The 22,665-nt window shown below is 35.0% G+C and overlaps 1 protein-coding gene across 3 annotated transcripts in view; it reads right to left on the bottom strand.

Annotated features, from left to right (window-relative positions):
* Positions 1-3,800: 3,800 nt before the first annotated feature.
* Positions 3,801-22,665, bottom strand: part of LOC143351836 (lachesin) — a 200,984-nt gene continuing 182,119 nt past the window's right edge. For 2 of the 3 annotated variants that reach the window (XM_076783838.1, XM_076783840.1), the window contains 7 exons: positions 21,630-21,788; positions 17,173-17,301; positions 16,718-16,855; positions 12,445-12,594; positions 10,567-10,614; positions 5,197-5,262; positions 3,801-4,793 (listed from right to left, as the gene is read on the bottom strand). In XM_076783838.1, the coding sequence (XP_076639953.1) occupies positions 4,627-4,793; positions 5,197-5,262; positions 10,567-10,614; positions 12,445-12,594; positions 16,718-16,855; positions 17,173-17,301; positions 21,630-21,788 (857 nt within the window). In that variant the 3' untranslated portion in view covers positions 3,801-4,626. The remainder of the gene's footprint in view (positions 4,794-5,196; positions 5,263-10,566; positions 10,615-12,444; positions 12,595-16,717; positions 16,856-17,172; positions 17,302-21,629; positions 21,789-22,665) is intronic. The other variant, XM_076783839.1, reaches the window with a different exon arrangement.

The following is a 22,665-nucleotide window of genomic DNA, read 5'->3' as shown; positions in this document are numbered from 1 at the left end:
CGAGTCGTAGGGAGCTTTGCAAATCATTATACCTAAGATAAGTTTTAGTTAATACAATGTAATACTGGTTATTCTATCGCATTAAAAAGAATGTGTCCGTAACACTCGGCTTTAACACGCGTCATTTCGAATATGTGTGGTACGTTAATTACAGAAACAGTAACACGCAATTATTAATTGACTTCTCTAATGAGGTACCTTCGCGCGTAAACAAGGACCTTTTTATTACACGAGAACACGGACAGCTGATATGTTTTGTTGGACGTGTGATCTATTATTATTCGTTACGTTCGTTTTGTAGCGTAAATTTCCCGCGTCGAGCATTTCACTTAAACGATGCGAAGTAAATAATATCTACTCAGTCGTGTTACTTAGATATAATTATCAATTATAAATTATCACCCTTCTGACGAGGCTCGTTATTTTTAATCAGGGCTCGAATGGAATTTGTACGTTAACAGCCTAATTCAATTTTAACTGGTTTTCCTTGTTATTTTTTGTGAGTATTTGAGAAATTGAAAACAGGATAAAAATATAGATCAGTAAGAAAATTGTGATTTTTAAAATTAAATTGTAAAATTTCAAATCGTTCTGGGAAAATTATTTTCGGTTGCGGGGGTCAATTACAATAATTTTCGGTGAATAGACCTACCCCCGAAATCCTACCCACTTTCTATAAAAAAATTCACTACGGGCGGAACTTTGAACGTTAATAACTTTTTAACGAAGCCTCCATCAACAAATTAGTATTCTTGATTTTCGTCTTATTTTGACTTCTAGAATCTCCCATTAAAATTTTCCTTGAGTTGGTCGAACACTCTGTATAATTGCTGTACCTTTACTTTAAGAGGAAAATCGAACTAAAACAAAAAGCCATTACTTACATACATGTTATAATTATTTTGCTAGAATCAATAAAAAATTTCTACAGTTCCATTCGACACCTGACGACAAAATTATTAACGAAGGCCATTAGTTTCTAACCAAATACGGGTGTAATTTACAATAAACCGAAGCTAGGAAATTCGATCATTGTATAATTACCTTTTCAATGAAGGAATTAAAAAATTCGGTTTCATTTAGGCACTATTGCTATCAAACGCTTTGCATCGATTATCGTATTTAATATATTTACGCAGATTTCGTATAAATTTTTTTTTTTTTAATTATGCAAAAACTCATGAAAGCGAAGGAAAGTTGTTTAATATTTTGTTAGACCGCTTATGGTAACAACTTTCAAAAACAATCCGTGTTCTCAGTTATACTTTATGTCTTTGGATAATAAAAGGATTTTAAATTCGTTTCCCTATAGTCCTTTTACGGCCGCTGCAAAATGGATATACGGACTATCTCGGATTAAAATATTATATTACACATAACATGACGAGCCGACCCATTGTTCCACTTTGCGATAACGCGATATTACCTCTTACTCTATTCGCTACGACTAGATAATCAGCTTTGTCTCTCTTTAAATATTTCGATGAAGTATAATTAGGAGCTGTTCCATTTAAACGTGAAACGATCAAGTCCAATCCACAAATTTTTTTGAGCAAACGGTATATAAAATTATTAAATTCATTTCTATTGCAGTGCATTCTTGTTAAAAAAGAAAAGGAAAATAATAACAGGAATACCGATTTTTTACTAATCGAGTGGAAATGACTTATTTCCACAATATAACACGACAGTAATACTACTATTGTCGTATTATATCACGAATAAGAACTAGAACTTATGATTCGTAAATCTTATCCGTCTCTTATTATTAAACATATTATTTATTTTCTAATCGCCACAGAAACGTTTCAATTCTACGCGAAATTAGACGGTACATTGAATAGAAACAAACCTCTTCGATTCTTTCCTATGAACGTAGAATTCGATCGTTGCATTTAGTTTAGAATTTTTTCTAACGATAACTTTCATATTAAAAATTATACACTTAGATAGGTTGGTAAAGACACAAAGTGGTACATAGTTCGCTTTGTAATTTTATTGTACAAGATATTTCAGTCGCGAGGGCGAGATAGCGAAGGACGTTACGAAAGTTTAGTGTCGTTTTATATTCTATTTTAATATTTCGTTAAAGTAGGGCTGAAATAATAAATTGTAAACCCAATGTGATATTACTGAAATCGACCCAGCAGCAAATTTTTTCGAAATTACTGGCAATACCTAATATTGCAAACATTTCATTTATATCTGCAGAAAGAAATACTTCTCATGTTGTACAACAGAACATTAACGTTTATATTAAAGCTGTGACTGTTTAAATAATTTTTCTGAATTCGACTATTTGAATAATTTCTTTCTGTAGACACCAAGTTTTCTAAGTATTATTCTGATTGTTTCAGGGTCAATTTTGCTTTATATACAACTATATTTGTATCTTCTTGAGATCGCCGATAGTTTCAAAAACGTTTGCAACAATTTGAACGGTTTAGCTTGCGTATTTACATTAATCTGCGTTTTTGAAGTACCTTGTACAGTTCGTTAACATCAAATAGAGTTTCCTGACACGATTGTTTAGCGATATTGTTTTACTTTACTATATACAGTAACAGTGAGGATATGTAATGCACAACAGATGAAAATTTACACGGCGTCGAGAGAAACGTGGATCAATTAACAACGGACATAATTTCTGAACCACGAATCCACGCAATAAACATTTATAGGCTGCTCGATAACTGATTGAAATAATAAAGTTCTATAATGATTACAGCAACTGTCCAGCGTACATTGGGTTTCGTCGTGTCGAGCATTTATGGTTATTTCATGAAGTTTTAAGCAATATACAGAATAAATTATTAATTAAGTATCGATAATCAATGGTCCTAACACTTCTTCCTATCAAATTACTGTAATTATAACGTATTTTTGATTCGAACAAATATTCAAATTAATGAATAAAATTACTCAGCTTCAAATTGGTAGAATCAATGTTTTCCATTCGTCTCGAATCTTCGTAATTAACGAAATTCATATTCTTTAATTAATATTCTTTAAGCCTGTTTTGAATCTAGCATTATGATAATTTGAAATTACAGCGTAAATTTTCACCGAAAATGTGCTCGTTAGGATCATTTTTAATTATTGTCCAATTAATCGGTGGATAAATTTTCGGGAATTGGGTCCTTGAACAGATTGCTCGACGCGAGAATCGTATTTTGAGTTTCGTGAAGCGATCCATGATTTCCATGACTCCCGGGATGTTGAAAGATTTGCTTAAGCCGTAAGTTACATAATGCAATTTAAAGAGCATCGAAACAACGCTCTCAGTCTTTCGATAATACTATCCTAACACTATTTTAGTATGTTATATACATACATACGTTATGCTATACAAATATAATACATGGAACGTGTTATTTTATGTATAATCGTATATAATATACATATATCGAGTATACAGGGTGTTCGGCCACCCCTGGGAAAAATTTTAATGGGTGATTCTAGAGGCCAAAGTAAGACGAAAATCAAGAATACCAATTTGTTGATTGAGGCTTCTTTAAGAAGTAATTAACGTTTAAAGTTTCGCCTGTAAAACGGCAATCTATGTGCACGTGATAGTGGTTCTCACTCAGCATGAAAGACTCTACTCACTGACGTATCGACAGCCTTACAGTTTTCTGAGTGAGAGTCACTATCGCGCGTACGCAGCTGTTCTCAAGTTGCCGTTCTACAGGCGACACTTTAAACTTTAATAACTTCTTAAAGAAGCCTTAATCAACAAATTGCTATTCTTGATTTTCGTCTTATTTTGATCTCTAGAATCTTTCATTAAAATTTTTCCCAGGGGTGGCCGAACACCCTGTATATGTATGTATATGTACAGTAACGTGTGTTCGGTTATGTTTGTCTTTGGTACAAATGCGAAACTAGTTGCAAAAATTGTTGGTACTAGTTTATTAAACGCTCGCTATCGCGTACTTATAAAACCAATTTCGTTCACTATTTTACAATGATTTTCATGGCGCTGGATGAGAAACGAAGAGGGACTTCCGGTTTAGAATCCACGACAACGTGCAATAAATTCCGTAGCACTGTCCAAACCCGCTAATTCGAACGGAAACAAGTTCGATATTGATTCTTTGACGCGCGAATAATTCTCGCCTAGAATCAAAATTAATAAATTTCCGTGCTTAAACGTAAATGACTAGGCGATAATTAGCGAGGTGTTAGTTTTCGGTATCGGCTAGTTTCGAGTTATCCACCATTGAAATGTTTCCAATTAAGCGTGATCGTGACTTAGTATACTCATCGTGAAAATTTACAAATTCAATTCTCGTCGACGCGTTATCCCCTCGTTGTCTTATTTAATTCGTGCTACACGTTGAACGCTAATTTTCATGGTAAAGAATGGATTTCATGGACATTTCGCCCTCCCCCCTCCCCGACGTACCTACTGGATTTTTATCAATAATTTACAATACCTAATGTCGCCGTACATCGTAACGTTAGCTTATAAGTACTGTGTTAAGTGGTCAGACGCGGTTTCAACGATACTTATCCTGGAATGGAGTCCCTGAGTGATGGATTTCTAAATGGATTTACAAATTTTCGATGGGTCGCGATCGAAAGAAAACATTGATGACGCGCTAACGAGGCGATGGCCGATTCTCAAACCGGACGAAGCGTCCTTAACTGTGGATGATGGTGGAGGTAAATAGTGAACGCGACCAAAACGAAAACCAGGATGAAAGGGTTCTCCTTCGTCGTCACTCCGGAATCGTCGTAATCGTCGGCTTCGTTTCCGTCGGTTTCTTTACGACCTCGTAACTTCAAATCTGTAAATGCGAATCGCCACGCTATTACCGATCATTCTTCCCCCGATGGTTTCTCTCCTATCCCTTATATTCGCTATTTTTTTATTCTGGGAAAAACTATCGGAACATTCTTACTCATAAATTCTGAAACGATTCATCGTTGTTTTTCTGGCTTGTCGAATTTGTTAGTATTCTGAATTTTTAATGCAAGAAATAAACGACTCTCGAACTCGTCTACTTTTATTTATAAATTTTCAGGACTATGTTTACCACCTTTGAAATTACTGAAACCGTGAAATTCTGACGTTTGCATTCGAGACACAGCGACGGTAATAATTTCGGAACTTTTATCGAGGTAAAAATGGGACGTTTAACGAGGAGTGAAGGTACGAAATAATTATTTATTTCCAGGTTCTATACCTACCTCGCTCCTTTAGCATGTCCTGATTTCCTTCAAAAATATCGTTCTTCGAATTATGCCTTAACTTTCCTGTAATAAAAACAAAATTATATACATAATAATATAAAAACCCTTCAAATATAGATATAAATTTTATCTTCAAAATTGACTATACACACGAGTCTTAATTCAATGTTTTAATAAGTCTATGTCGAGAACGAGTCGATACAAAATATATTAATTAATATATTCCATTTTTGTAAAAGTTTCAAACTGAAAATAATTCAAATGTGCTCGAAGGAAACATTTAAAAATTTTTTTTATCTAATGAATTTATCCATTATAGGATATTAATATGGATTAAGATTATAATGGTCTCATCTTTCTAGTAATTACCCTAATAACTAACGGAAATCGCCCTTTTCGAGAGGCAAACTCGATTCGATCCACGCGAATAATATCTGCAGCAGTTGTCGAAATTAAATGAATCGACGATTTTCCCGATACGATTCGCCTTTTTACCCGACGATAAATAATTAATCGGGCCGTATCAAAAGAGCTATTAGTCTTCGCGTTCCATTTTAACTGTTAATACGAATGAATTTTCGAACGTTACCGTGCCTCCCGAACGTATAACATAAGCTGCGTTAATGAGCTATTTAGTAGATTGCCAAACACGAATACACGATACGCAACACTGTGCGTCCGTATACGTTCGCGACGTTAACGTTAAATAAATAAATACTACGTTTCGATTTCGTTTAAATGAAATTAATTCGTTATGCCTATATTACGATTATACGACGAAGCAATAAATACAAAACACCGTGCACTTCGAATATTATTTCGAGTCCCCCAAAAACGAGTAAAATTTACACATTAAACAATGTACTTTAAATAATAAATTCCTTACGATTCGAATAGAATAGGATTTCAAATAAGAAGCATTTTTCATTTAAATAATCAAAACCGTAAAATAAAATACTTGACCTTTTAAATTTATTATATCTTAAAAATAACTGTACTAAAGAAAAAGCATTTATACAGGGTGTTCGACCACCCCCGGGAAAAATTTTAATGGGAGATTCTCGAGGTCAAGAATCACAAGAAAATCAAGAATACCAATTTGTTGATGGAGGATTCGTTAAAAAGTTATTAACGTTTAAAGTTCCGACCGTACTGAATTTTTATCTCGAAAATGCGCAAGATTTCGGGGGTATATCTATTCACCAAAAATGATTGTAATTGACCACCGCAACCGAAAATAATTTTTTCAAAACCATTTGAAATTTTTTTTTTCCGTCGAAAAATTTCATACCTTCTCGAACTTTTTTCTAAAAAGTGGGTAGGATTTCGGAGGTGTCTATTCACCAAAAATGATTGTAATTGATCCTCGCAACCGAAAATAATTTTTCCAAAACGATTTGAAATTTTTTTTTCCGTCAAAAAATTTAGGCACCTACCCCCTGTCGATTTTTCTTAAAAATTACTTTTTCATTTTTAGTAATTTTATTTGACGCCCTACAGAAAAGTTGTCTAATACTTTTTTGTAGGTACCCATGAGCTCTACTTCAAAAAAAAGTTTCATTGAAATATATTCACAATTGTAGGAGTTATGGCTGTTTGAAAATTGGACTATTTTTATGGGGTTTTTCTCATTTTGCGGGCTCAAGGACCAACTTTTCGAATATTTTTACAATTTGTACATATTCTCCACCAAAATACGCGTAGTTTGCTTTTTTAAACATTAAAATCGTCCAATCCGCTCAGAAGTTATGACGTTTTAAAGATTCGCATGAAAATTCAGTGAAACATATCGATGGTATGGTCAGACATTATATTTTCGGAAAAGAATTTTTTTCTCGGAAGTGCGTAGGAATTCGGGGATATGTTTAATCACCAAAAATGCTTGCAATTGACTCCTGCAACCGAAAATAATTTTTTCAGAGTGATTTGAAATTTTTTAATAACTTACTAGCTTACTAACGAAGCCTCAGTCAAGAAATTGATATTCTTGATTTTCGTCTTATTTTTACACATTGCTAGGAATACGTTGTGAAAAAAAAGAATAATTCGTTGCTCTAGCAAGTTTAACTTTTCGTTAATATTGGTATCCACGAATAATCAAATTTTTCTGAAGCATTAATAATTAACGGATGAAACTAAATTTCAGTCGAATGAGTTTCCACGGTGGATGATCAAGGGTTAGCCTGAAATGTTTTACCGCGGAACGTCGACACTGTATTCCGATTTTGTGGTTCCGTTTGTTATTAACGCCGTCATATTTAAAGCAAGCATCGGGCCAGATATTTCTACAGAGAGGAATAGACAGAGCTCAATAAAGTTGACCTATGGCTCCAGACGGGCCTATAAATTTTCCATCGTGCGCAACGTCACCTCTCAATCTGTTAGCATCAAAATATTTTGCATATATCGATTCCCAACGTTCGACTATGTGGGTGGCTGATCAGCCAATACTAAATCCTCGACTTTTCATAGTAATAAGGGCGGATGTTTGCGATATATGAAAAGAAATCGTTCTTTTTCTGATGCTCAGTTTCGTGGGAAATTAGAAATGAAAATTGTTACTTCAGTCAATCTTTCATATATCTTCTTACAGTACCTGAATAATATTATGCAAAATAAAATATCGCCTAAAGGAGTAAATGTTCGAGAAGTTCAAAAATGAGTTTAAATAATCGTCGAAAATTTTAAATATTACTTTCTATATTATTCAGGGTATTTTGAAAAACATTTTTTCATCGACAGGGTACAATGTGTACGTTACAGAATGCTCGATGCACTTCTATTAATTAAATTAATCACATTGAAGACGGTAATAAAATCTTTATAAGAAAAGAACGATATTATATAGAAAACAGATATCCCTGGTTCTAACAAAAGATCGTGGAAAAAATGCAAATGTTGGATAAATGAAAGGAGGCTTTGTAGGGAATCGTTTCAAAGGGAAGAAAATGGCGCATAAAAAGGAATACGAAAGCTATAGTTAAATTAAAGGAAGCTAACAAACTCGAAAGCAGATTAAAATAATTAGAAATAGAATTCGTTCGAAAAGTAGGTAGCAAATTAACGTGTAAACGAATATACTCTCGTATTTGGGAAAGGTTCGAGAAACATCGTCGAATATGGTTCCCATTAATCTTGACAATTATATTTAGAAGCGTTTATAATTATAATAAAGGACGTTCCTGCGAATAATATATTTTTTCCACCGCGAGAGTAAACGTCCAAAATTCGAGCGCGTACAATAATATTGTGAACAGGAACATACTTGATACAGTGTCAATATAATTGAAATGTACCAACAATAACACGACGAATTCGTATTCAGCCGTGTATTTACTAGGATACGCATCATTGAAAGCGATAACCAAAGGCATTTCGCGGTAGTTGCTTCTCCTTTAACGTACCCGGTCGAAACTTCAAAGTGATTATAATGCGGTACTATGCCGTACAAGAGCATTAATTAGAAGTAGATAATGCTTCTTTTTTTTTTTCTAAAGTTCTCTTTACGGACTTCGCTCGCGAACTACGGGAAACTGAATTTACATAATACGCGTTTCTAGTTCGTCGAAGACTAAGAAAAGCGGACGAGCAACGACTTTGGAGCACTGTTAACGCGTAAACGTCAAAAAAAGTTAAATCGTTACTGGAAAATGAAGATATATTTCCCTCGCAAATAAGAAAATAGGAAATATACAAATCTAGGTTGTCTGCCGTCGTTGAAAATTACTTTCGTCTTTCTAGAACTATATTTTATAATAATTCTAAATAAATGCATTTGACATTAGCTGAATTGTAATTACCCGTACAAAAATTGCAAAATAAATTTACTCACGTCGGTCTTCGAAAACGGAATATTTAGTAAACTATTGTTGGGTAGAACGACATCCATAGTTCTTTTATCGTGACAATTTTTTTTTTATATGAAACACCCATTTTCGATAGTGTATTTTCGACGTCCAGAGTTGGCATAGTTTTCTATAGATACCGCGAGAAAAATGTCGGATAGTAATAACGCGAACGCCCTGCATAAATGTGACCCGACTGCTTGAAAATTTCCCAAGGACAGTTCAGCTACGTCGTTTTTCCAAGTCGGGGTCGGAACTATTTCTGTGTGAAATTGTGAATGAATAGGATCCACCGTGTCAGATTTACAAGCCGACCATCTCATTTGCTTCCGACAGCCAGCTGGTTGCGAAAAGAACGCACAAAAGTCGGCAGAATCCCGTTGCTGGAAGCTAGACGTTTAGAAGAACGGCTCTATAAAAAGCCACGGGTGAATGCCATTTTGAACTCACACTTTGTTCATCAACCCTTTTCCCGCGCCTTGCAAATATCAAAGGTTTCCCTAAATCCCGATTTCAATATCCATGCAAACATTAATTAAAAAAAAATAAAACGACTCGATCGTTCCTCTCACGTTCACAGATTTTACATATTAAATATTTAATTTCAGAAACTTCGTACAAATTTACTTAAAACTCTTTCTTTTTATCCTTCTTTTGTCGTCGGAGAAATTAATCGATGGGTTTCGAGACAAAATATTATATTTATTTGGAGAAATTTTTGGTGTAGCTTCTCGATATTATTAATTATCCGAAAGACTAGAATTTCGAATAGACAGATAGAATTATCGAGGCATTCGAAATTCTTATTTTGTGTAGCTTTCTGAATAAAATTTCGAATAAAGACTAATAGAATTATCGAGGTCTCCGAGGAATATTTATTCTGTAACGTAGCTTTCTAGTATAATTTTAAAATTGGGGATCGCGAAAGTAATAGGCAACGGATCTCGTTTGATTACGTAATTACGTAAACCAATAATCGTACGAGTTATTTTCGAAAGCAAGACGCGATTATTCGAGGGTGAAACAAGCTTTGACGCAGTGAATTGACGAGAACGTGAACTTTTGTCTACTGTTTGTAGAGGTTGATTCAAGAGAATATCCAGAGTGTGGATAGGCATGCACGAACTAGATACTCGATCTAATTAATCAACGACCCGTTATTTCATCGCAAGTACGTTACGCTGCATCATTCGGAAAGTACCACTCGACACAAAGCGAGCAATAACACGGCTCGATTATGTGCCTGATTCCAGGGCTCGGGACACTTAAAAGATATACCACCGATCGTATGATGCACATCAGTGTTTCTCTACATTTTTCTTCAAATAGCAGAAAAAACATAATTTTTGAACGCAGTTTATATTTGTTTCAGTCCTGTTTCTGAAATAATATTTGGTATTTGATAGTTTCTTCTTGGAAGAAGAAATTTATTTCTCGTACGAATAGAAAATTTAAATGTACGATTATTTTTTAGTGTGTATAGTCGTTCCAAATAAAATAATTTTAGAAAACCGTGACTCACCTCTGTGTTTTGTGTTGCTGTTGCTGGAAGTCGGATTTTCCGTTATTTCTGAAACACATGAGAAACGCTCGCTGTTACCAACATTAATTTAAAAGTACACCATCGCGTTGCAACGAGCGACATTATGGTAGCTTGTTCGTTAACGAAAATTATATTATTTTAACTGTGGTAATCTACTGTTTTGTTTGGTTGAATAGCAAGTATTTTACCAAAATTATTTATTCCGACTATTATTCTCAATAACCGACGAATATATGGGAATTAACTAATTATTATCTATGGAAATGCTCCCTAGGAAACATCGTCGTTAAACTTTCAGGCAGTAACATTTTATTATACAGGATGTTTCATCAGCGACCAAACTTTGGGAGCGAGTCAAAATAAAAAGAAATCGTACGAACATGAGCTCTTTGTTTACGACGAAGCCCGGGGAAAAATGTTCCTCGAGTTTAGAGTTGTTTATGCAGTCGCTCAAATACACGGTTTCCCGCGTTGAAACAAAATTCCATTGTGAAAATATTAAATCGTTTCGAATCGATGCGTTTTTTCGTGTTCCGCGAAAAACAAAGTTTAGATATTCGTGTGGAAAAGCGACTAGGTTGCAGAAGAAACGTTTGAGCCAAAAGGAAACTAATAATTTTTACAAAATTTTATTTGAAAAAATAGAGAAAGCTCTGTTTAATTATTTTATGTCATCCGCTGTTTCAACGTCACTTGGAACAATGTGATTGTTTACTTGTTATGGATATATTTAAAGAACACCGTTGATATTTAAATAACCTTTCACAGATTATTAGAGTGTGCTACGCTAAAGTTAAATGTTACTAGCTAATAGTTTACGAGAGTTTCGATCCCAAAGTTCAGCACACCGGTGTATATCGTAGTTTAAACAATTTTTTTTAACGATACCAGATTATTAACAAGCACTGTAACTGTTCAAACGCTCGCTCAAGTATCGATTAAATTTTTCGGGGCGTTTTCTTTCTGTCAGAAATAATAATTAAAAATCAGCTTATAAATAATCACGTAAAATGCTCCATCCTGTATTTTTCATCTTGTAAATTTTATAAAATAATTTAAATTCTATGCATAGTACTTTTCTACAGTTTCAATTAATTCGTGCTCGTTATTTATTTTTATTCTATGGAACAGTACTCGACACGATGCGTAGAGCCAAATGAAAATCTGGCAGAGTAAGGTAGTAAATTTTTATACTCGTTTCCAAACAGTTTCCCAGTTGCTCATGCTCCCTGTAACTTCCCCGAAGATTCAAACTTCCTGTTTTGCTTTTATTTCACGGCGCAAAGTTTACGCGTGCAAACATGTTCGGTAAGCACGGTACCGTTTTCGAGATACCTATTCGCAGCGGGGAAACGTAAAGTAGACTTATTTGCAGAGATAGTTATGCATATATTATAATAAAAGCGCGATCGATGGAGACGTGAAACGCTTTCGTACAGAATTGGGCCATATAAAATGTTAGAATCTGCCGTCAACATAAACCGTTAATGGCTCTTTTAACGTTCGCTTAAACAATTTTCTCATATTTCGCATAATCAAAAGGATTTTACTTCATTCGCTGGCAAATACGATAATGATTTTTCTGTCAATAGAATATTCAAACGGATGAATTCAAAAAATCCTCGTTAAAGAATTATTATGTGTACCATGTAAATTAGCAATGATTTTATACTTGGTGTTGGTGGTTCTTTCAACGATAAATAATATTTACTTAAACAATTTTCTAATAATAATTTATTTTTTGTATTTTAAACGAGCAAAATGTTCAAACAGATGGATTTAAAAAATATTGATAAGGGACTATTAAGCAAAGTAGGTGAATTAGCAGTAACTTTGGGCTCAGTTGGCATTACTTACCGTAAACTTCAATGCTGCCCTCAGCGTCTCCCAATGAGTTTCTCGAAACACACTTGTACGATCCAAAATCCGAGGGACCGACAGAGTTTATGGGTAGTTTCATGTGAACTTTGTACGCGTCTGCCAATATTATAGGGTTGTACTTCCCTCCTGCAAGGAATTATAATTCTATCAACACAGTTCTGATTTTATTGAGCTTGCATCTAATAGACAGAGGCATGCAAATTATTAAACAAATACTCTTCCATTTTAATCGAAGGTATCGTTTTCGTTTACACCACAGTCGAATTTAGAAAATCTAGAACGTCAAAGGACATTAAACAACGAATTACATCGATACGTTCGCAAATATTATCGCAACAAGTTGACAATATATGCGGGTTATTGATTAGGTGGCTTCTGCGTTAATTCCAATGGCTATCATTTCGAACATCAATTATAGCTTCGGGATATGTTAATAAAATGTAAATACATTGAGATTAGATGATCGGAACGATATATTGTTTCAGGTCGCTGAATTTGTCGGTTTAAAGAGTAAAATTAGGATACACCATAAGCTGAGTCCGCGATATGAATATTGGAATATGTTTCAAAATCATCTATCAATATTCATGTCTCGGAATAAATCTGACAAACGTTCTAAACTTTGGTGAGTCTTTTAACAGGAATTTTCGTTAATATTCATGGTTTAAAATAAACGCGACAAAAATTTTTATCGATATTACCAGATTCTCTATAGAACGAATTTTTTAGAATGTTAAAGTTACGAGAAAAGAACATTTTTTAACACATTTTCTAACATTTTCTTCAGATCGCTTTTAGTTTTCGCGAATATAGTTTCTAGCAACCGTTGATTCTGTCGAGGGATTGTCAATAACGCAAACGAAAGGTATGTCAAGTCGATCGATCGTGGACAATAAATAGCGCTTTAACTCGTCTTTTCGAACGGAAACGGTCGTATGGCGTGCAAGACGAGTACAGAAATTTCGGGTCCTTTTGAAGGGAGGTCACAATAGTTCAATCAGTTTGGAAGATAGTCTGGCTAGTTACCATGCCCCGGGGTTATTTTAGTATTCGCGACGCGACGGTCTAAGTTAACGTGATTTCTGTTTAGATCGACACCATTCAGAAACGTTTCCGTTCTCCAGCTCGTAAGATTCTAGATTCTATCCAACGATGGTGCCATCTTCCGCGAATGGAAAGGTTACGTGGATGCAAAGCGAAATAATCATAGAAAAGTACAACTACGAACGCTACCAGAAATTCCCCTGTCGCGATTTGGCAAAATTTAAATAAACCAGTGTCTAAACTAACAACAAGGGTGTTATTGCGATAAAAATATTAGCAACGGTCCTATTAAAATGTTGCTTCAAAATTTTGAAGGTTTTCTATTACATTCTTGAGCTCACAAAAGTTTGAACAAACGTATTATTGCCGAAAATTAGGCATATTAAAATATTATATATTCTCAGATAGCATAAAGTGAAGCATGAAACTAAAAGTGCTCGACCTTTGATCAACGTTTCGCGGGAATTAAATTGCAGAGATTTGTAATAATTATTATTACGCCCTAGCCGGTGAATGTGGGCCGAGTGTTTCGAAACAACATTAACTTCGTCGGTAATTAACTTTTTTTCTACGTACGCTTCTTCTACGTTATGAAAAGGGAAAATTTTTATCGCAGAAGTACCAATTTTTACAAAAAGCTATCACGGTAATTAAAAAGTTTCCCGGCTTCGTCCATTTATAAAAAATCGGGAACGAAACGCATCGGATTAAATCTGAACAGTTCGCCTTTGCCTCTGTTTTCAACGAAAGGTCGAAATTAACTTGTAATTCCGCGGCTTTCGACGAAATTATGTTGTAAAAACGTATAACCGGTGGATATTATCGTTGTCTTTCCGTCCAGAAATTACACGGTAACGCGATTGCACGATCAGAATTCACATTGTACATACTATTATTGCTTTCGATACAAATGCAAATATCGACTAGGCTAGCGACGTAATAACGACAGGAGGAAAAGCCAGAGCGTGTCGTTTCGGTCTTCATATACATACTAGCATCCTCGGTCTTCCTCATAAATGTCAGATAAAATCATGCTATACCTTTAACCTTCTGTTCAGATTCCCATGCATTATTCAGAAGATAATTCTGTTTGAATAACCGATTGAAAGAAGAATCTGACAAAACATTTGGCTACGCGTCGCGATCTATCGCTCGGATAAACGCATTATAAAATGTACAAATAAGTCGCGAGTGGTTCGTATAGCGTAAATAAACACAAACCATGGAAACATTTCGAAATGATTAAAAGAGAAATTTAAACTGCAGTATAATAAGAACGAAATTAAAAATTCATTTCAGAATGATTAGATTTACCCAGAAGAAAAATGCAACATTTTTACGATTTTATTTTATCATCGTTACTGCAACGCGACTTTTAATTTCACCTTTACATTCTCTTACCCGCTACATTATTAATAATTTTCTGTTTCGTAACAGCAAGTGGTCGCGACTTGCATTCGAGTCTTCTTTGCGAGCTGGGTCTTTCGAGTGTATTAGACGATTTCAATTTCCCAGGTCACATAATCCTACTAATGTAACAATAATAAAACAAGAGGTCACAGTTCGTTCGCTTGCGCGGTCGCGTCTTGCGCTTTAAAAGAAACGCCGCGGCAGTAAAACGTAAATAAAGACGGACGTAATTCCTCTCAAAATAGAACCAGTCGTCATCGCGACGTTCTTTCGAAAATTCACTGAAAATATATACCCGGACACATTTTAACGAATTGAAACATTTTATTTCGCTGAAACGGTGCACGCGAGTCTTTGATGTCTGAGCGAGACGTCGCGATATTGTAAAAATCGCTTCAAAGTAAGTTCCCGCGCTCCATTGAAAGTATTCTATCTTGCGAAAAATAATATAAATAACTTCCTTAATTAAATTAATGCGCTGTCCCAGTGATTCAACGTGCGGTCAAAGAAGTTAAATAGAAAAGCAATGTTAGACTATACCAGCGTAATAGGACTTTGTGAATTACGAATTTACGGTTCGGTCGCCGGGAACTCCATTTTGTAAAATTCTTTCGATGAAAATGTTGGAAGAACCCGTCGATTTGCTCTTTTCTTTTAAGTAAAATAATTTTTGTGTTTCTTTTTTAATCCTCGTTTCACCCGGTTAAGTGCAACGTGTATCGCTCGTCGAGCACCCGGATATCTGATAAAACCGTTTAATCCCAGAGTATCGACGGATGAAGACGCAGAAATCGAACAACGTCTGTGCTTCGAAATGTGTTTGACGCGAACCTCGAGCATGTATATCGCGAAACATGGAAAATACAGGATCTGAAAGGAACGGTGATGGATCGATGGAAAGTACTAAAGCTGCCTTTTATAGACCGACCATAAAGCAGAGCGGAACGTTTATACTCGCGCTTCGTCGGTAGCCGTGTTTATGCGTTCGGCATCAAGCTTTCATTATTCAAAAGGCTCGTTACAACTGGTTACTTTTCTTCGCGGAGAATACGTTATGCGGGAAGTGTGTGTGCGCAACGAAAACGCATAATTATAGCCTGGTAGGTTAGCAGAGTTCACGGGAACGCAAAAGTAAAAGTCCGCGATGGACCACATTCGATACTTTCGCGAATGTTTTTGACAAACGAATCAAGAATATTTTTCCAAATATTGTGCTGCGTTCGACAAACTTCAACATTTCGACGTCACTCGTATATGATAGGATTTTAGTAAGGTTGTAGAAATAAGGGCGAATTTAAGGTCGCGTAATTAATAATTGTCTAAAGTTAACATTTTTGTCTTGTAGAACATTTGACTTATTTTAGAAGATAAATTATTACTTATCGTGGGCCCGTAATTATTTGCCAAATGATATTTCCTTTTCTATTTTCACAAGACGCGAGACAAACGCATTAATTTGGTTTGAAAAATGTTAAGAATGGCTTGAAAATAAAACTGGTGTTCAAATTAAACCAATCCAATTTAAGAAACTCGTTCGCCATGGACTCCTTGCTATGTCCACGCGTGACCTTATTATACTTAAAGATTTTTTCGCCGGTGTGTCCTCGAATTAGCATATTATCTTTTGCACGGTAAACCCTAACGAAGATGTTACTTGCTTTTTATTCGTTCGAATAACTATTTCGACGATAGTCGAATGACCTTATTTCGACTATTTATCTACCGTGGTTCAGTTTAGACTGTTCGATTAACTCCACCATTGTAGTTTCGCATTTTAAATACGTTAAAAACGTACCTTGTTGAATTGTTTTATCCTTATCTCTTGTCCAGTAATTGATGGATTTCGGATAAGCTTCCGAATAACATTCCAAAGTCAACTGGTCCCCTTCCCGAGCACCCACTAATTGATTTGGCACCGAAATATTGGGGGAAACTGAAAAAAGCAAGGAAAATCAAAGTTTACTATTTTTGTACTTACTTAGGTTCTATATTTTTGACAAAAGTTATTCGTCGATTAACCAAGACTTTAGAGATAACTAAAAATGGTCAAAAGGAAAATGTCGAATACGATAATACAAATTATTCTTTGTGTGACAACTTGTGAAGTGCAATATGCATTACTCTGCATATAAATGTATATAACAATTGAAACTATGTGAGATGGACAATATTTTATGATAGAAAATTACTTCATTTTTGCCGACGTTCCCGATCGATTCAACATGTAAATGATACTGTTCTAAAACTTACAATGAACAATCAGCATAATCCTTTTGCTGACAGAAGGCGGTACACCATTGGACGCGATACACAAATACGATCCCATGTGCGATCGGTTCACTTTTGTGATATTAAAATTTGGCCCCTCAATGTTCGTAACTGTAACACAAATTTTGACACTGATTAGAATTCCAGCTTATATTAAATATTATATTGTATTAACAAACAAATGTTTTATATTCCTGAAACGGTCAATTTCATTTTTGCGCAGTTTTCTGAACTTCAGCAATTAATTTATTGCAGCCACAGTATTCCTCTGTATTTTTATAAAACTCACGTGGACATCCTCGGTTATTAATTTCTATTAATTTCGAGTGAAAAGTGTATGAACGCAGAAGAAATAAAAAAAAATACATATTGACGATATTTATAAATATTTATAAACTTCTAGTATACGATGAATATTTCTTTATTTGAACGAATATAACGTTTGACGATGCTTGATACCGCTTGTTGAAGCATCCCGAATATATATATATTTTTTTTTTACATTTTTTTCCAAAAGTTTCAGCGAAGTTACACTTTTAGACAGTTTGGTATACGAGCGTGAAGTTTTTGAAACGGGCACGGACAACTTTTTCAGCGTCAGTATATTTCCTGGCACTGCTGTCTCGAATACGATGCAAACTGCGTCGCAATTTCCTACTATAATTTGTTTTGAAAAGTAATCAAAAACACATCCGAGTTTAGAAATGTACCTCAAATTGTAATTCGATTTCTAAGGACTCCCTCTTCATAATTTCAATCAGAGATCACTCATCACAGGAATTGAATTTGAAACAACGCAACAGTCTTCAATTAAAAATACAATTTGTCAGAATATTCCATTCCTTACATTCACTTTTCAAAGTACCTTTTCTATTAATTAATTTGAACTTTCAGAGTTCAGTATATTGTTATTATTTCGTGCTATGGCGTGTTACTTTCATCTCTGGTTGCAAAATACCAGCAAGTATGTTTACATTTTTTTATACATTTTATCGAAACATTTTAAACGAAAGTTTCAGAGATTTAGCTTTTCCCTGTGTAAGAGTCGCCTACATAGAACTTGTACCAAACGTTGCAACTTTAATCCTTCAAACTGTACACTATCTAAGGATAAATATACCACGGTACTCGAGGTATTATGTGAGGAAGTCCCGATATGCGAGTGGTGCGTGGAATGTTAATGACCCTCAACCTGTGGCCCCTTCGGTGCACGTCTTCGATCAGGTTTCGAGATTCAATGTTAGCTTTCGACCGACGAGTGACTTTCAACCTGTGTCTGTGATAATAATTAGCATGTAACCAAAAAGTTTAGAAGTCGATATTATCCTCGACTTAAGCAACGAATTTTTTGTCGATGATTTTTCTTCGTAGAAATTAAACTGTTATTTTTGATGCCTGAATGTCGACGCTATTAAATTAAAAGAGAAAATAATTCCAGACGAATCGCCCCCTTTCCAATTTTAACCGTACCCAGAATAACTTTGCTCGCGTTATTTAGTCTACATACATATTTTCAAACAATACAGACACGCAAGATTTTTTGTTTTCGCGGTCAGAGACCAAACAGAAATTTACAGGTAACAGACAACTCGAGTAACACAGTTTTGGTGTTTCCTTCCCGTACGTGGCGCCAAATTTAGTTTACTTATCTAGAAGTCTAGGTAGTTTACATTCGCCCGTTAACCGCGATTAAATCTAGCGGAATATTTGCTTCCAACTAACAAACTGGACGATGCCAAATAGGAAAGAACGAAAATTTGTATTTGACTAATTTCTAATTGAAACCGTTCACTGTCGACACTTTTTATACACGAGGCTCGACAATAAAATTCTCTAGAAGATTATATTCTGTAATTATTCTCATCTAATCTTTTCTTTCAAGTTGTTGAAAAGGAATTCACTGGAAAAGGAGATTCGTAACTGTGACAAATATGTAATACTTTAAATTGTAACTACTAACGCGATACCTTCTAGAGCCCCAGAGGTACCTGAATTTTTCAGACGCTTTAACCAGTCGAAAACCTTGCCTAAACAAGTTTTATTCCGCAACGAAATATGGAAGTACAGTCGAAGTTGGCTTAATGGCTTGACGAATGATAGCCCGCGAAGAATCGATTCGTATTGCTGGTAAGGTATACGCGTTTAAATAAACAGAGACCCGAATTTCGTGTATTGTTTCATCGTAGACGGACGCTAGGGGCATGCATGCGAAACTCGATACGCGTAGCACCCTTTTGGTGTTTGCCAATTTCAATGCAAATATAGGAAATCTTCCCGACTATGTAAACGTATCACAGCCCTCTAACCTATTGGCCTTGCTCGAACGCGGCGTGTTTGCCCTCCTCGGGGACTACGAGACCGGGTTACTGCACCGCGAATCTACAGAGAGTATGCATCCTGCAGTTTAACGCGGATACTTGGGAATTTTAAATCTATTTATTGCACCGCGACCCCACTAAATAACAAACGTATCGTCTAAAGTTGGCGAACGCTTGCCAGAATTCGCAATCGACCACGGAATGGAAACCTCCAAATATAATACGTTCATCAGGGGCTCAAAAATAAGTTTCTCACCGCGCTGTATGTTGCCATGGTCGTCCGGAGAAACTCATTTGCTCTCTGGTCGGCGGAATAATTCACGATACTGATATAATTCTTTATTTAAGAAGTATAATACATGATGCATTTTGTATATAGAAATATTTTAAATTGTTAATGACAGAGCTGTTTCGATGGGAGGCCCTTTTGTTAAAAATGTATTTACATTTGCCACAGTTTTAACGGTTCTGTTGTTCGAAACCGAACAAACTAAAAACCATTTTGCCCTGTGTGAACGTAGTCGATACGAAAATCGTGGCACAATATTGAAAAGTAACATTCTGACAGCGCTTTAACGCTGGCGTATCGATTTTTGTTTGTTTTATCTTTTGCCCGTAAAAAAGTATTGTAAAATACATGGGGATTTTGTAAACTTTAGTACGGGGCGATAAAGCCACGCAAGCTGAAGATTTCCTTTAAATTTGACGCCGATCGATCGACTGGAACTTGAGATATAGTGGAAAATATTTGGAAAAATGTGGGTTCGAGAGCATCGCGTTTGAAGTTTTGTGTATCATTGTTTATCGCTTTGTTTATTTTACGAATCGACGTTTTATATGTGCGAATGTACCGCGAGAGAAAAGGTAAAAGTAAATAAACGAAATGAGAAAAATAAATGGGAATTAGGTACAACGGAAAGTTCAGCGACGTGAAGTAGAAAATGCTGGACGTTTGAAAGAATACTATTACTCACAGAAGACAACATCAGCACAGCATTTGTTCGCAGACAAGCACACACGATTAATGCAGTTGATACAACGATCGTAAATGAAATTGTGAACTCCAGATTTATCTTTAACGATTATTATCATTAACGATTTACAAAAATTGTTTGTCTGATTTAAAGTTTCTAAAACCGAGGGATGGAAATAGTTTGCACAGGGTTCCCCGTGATCATGGTACGACCATGGGGGGAGGGGGGGGGGGGGTGATTTTACGTGAAAAAATGAGTCGAAAGTGTAGAATGAAATTTGTTCGCACGATGCCTCGTCTTCGAGATAATTAAATTCGAAAATTTGTCTGGAACAAGTGGAATATCCAAACGATTGAGCCGACGCGTCCGACCAATATTTGCTATTTCTACTTGCGCTGGGGCCAAGTCATACTTTGTCGCGTACCCGATGAATTTTCAGCCATTTCAGAGTCATATTTAACTTATAATCGATTTAGTCGGTAAATCAATTATAAATTAAAACTGTATCCCGTGTTTAAAAGATTATTTACCAAATCGATACACGTTGTGACTTTTAATAGGAAAAGATAAACGTCACTATATTTAGAACATTGTTTAAACGGTTTAATTTATGTCGCCTATGCCAGTGTATATAAAATTTATTTCATTTTACTTTTTTAATTATTAATTTCGATTTATGGCGAAACACGATTTGCGAAATATTAATGTACGGAATCGATAATGGTATTTCCTGGCTAATATACTTAAGTAATACCTGTCAAATTTATTTTATAATAGTACATGTAAGAATCTATAAACGTGTTTACATTTATCCTATTATTTGAACATCGTCCAGTCGATTGATTATGTGTTTTGGGATTTCTTTATGTGATAATATTCCATCTGGGCCTTATTAAAAATTCCCCACGATGTTTATATCCTTTTATTAATATAAACTAGCTTGAAAAGCTCGGTTGGAAGGCAGTGAAATATTCTTAAAGTTTGTAGAATAGCCAAATTTAATTATACTTTAACAATAAAACTTTATAAATCAGTCTATCAATACGAAAGAGTAGAAACAGTCTTTTTAAAGAGCTCGAATTTACTCAACGTCTTAATTTATATTTAATTTCAACTTATACAAATTATTACATGGATTAAGACTGACCTTCCGTTCCATCCCCCAAGAGTATGGATTGGTTATCTTCTCGTCGCCATGTTATGTTAGGTGCCGGTGATCCTGTCGCAGTGCAACGTAAAGTCACATTGCTTCCTTCGTTCACCACCATGTCTGTGCTCGTTTGGTAATCCAAAATGTCCGGCGGCACTAGAGAGAAGAAAGAACAAATAAAATCTTTACACACGACTCGTTCACCATTACGTTTGGAGTTTCACTTATTTTATATTAATTCCTCGAGTAATTTTGAATCTCTCAACGTTTACGTTCGAATATAAATTATTTGATCGTTTAGTTTTATTACGGATAAAAGTTCTTCTTTATTAGCTGAGAAACTATTTTAATATATATATATTTTTATAAAAGAATCCAACGAGCTACGAATTTGTTTTAAAATATTATTTTCATAAAAATACGATAAAGTTCGTTTGATTAAATGAATTGCTACACGGTCCGTGTACTTGAAAAAATAAACACTTCAAATGCTTTATAACACAGAAAATACTATGTCGTTCTATATAAATTTCTAATATTATTTGAATTACCGTAATAAAATAATAGTACGTTATTATTATACGTTGAGCGCGATATGAATTAATGGATTACATAAAATCTGTTATGTAGATGTAGACATAAATATACAGTTACGATGAAAAGCCGAGGTGCCGCTATATGCTGTTATTAACATAACCTAGATAAACCCTGCAGGTTCCAAATTATTCTGTCATATGTATTTATTGTGACTCTTCTTTATATGTTCATGAAACGGAAAATTACCGCCTCTTTGATATCCGCGACAAAAGAAATTGGAATTTCGGTCGGAGAATAAATGCGGAAACCTCTTCAAATCTTTGTACCACTCGGATTGGTACATCCTTTAAAAATTCCGGGTTTACGTATATTCGAAAAAATAGAGAGTTCCGCTCTGAATTTCTTTTTTTTAAATTAAAATCACAGAAGCGCCGTAGAAAATTTCATTGCTCCAGGAATACATTTATCAATGCTTAAGTCGGTTCTATAATATCTT

This window comes from Colletes latitarsis, chromosome 2 (genome assembly GCF_051014445.1).
Source record: "Colletes latitarsis isolate SP2378_abdomen chromosome 2, iyColLati1, whole genome shotgun sequence".
Classification (NCBI taxonomy): Eukaryota; Metazoa; Arthropoda; class Insecta; order Hymenoptera; family Colletidae; genus Colletes; species Colletes latitarsis.
Note: the sequence above shows the minus strand (reverse complement) of the source record. Positions and strands in the feature narration are given on the sequence as shown.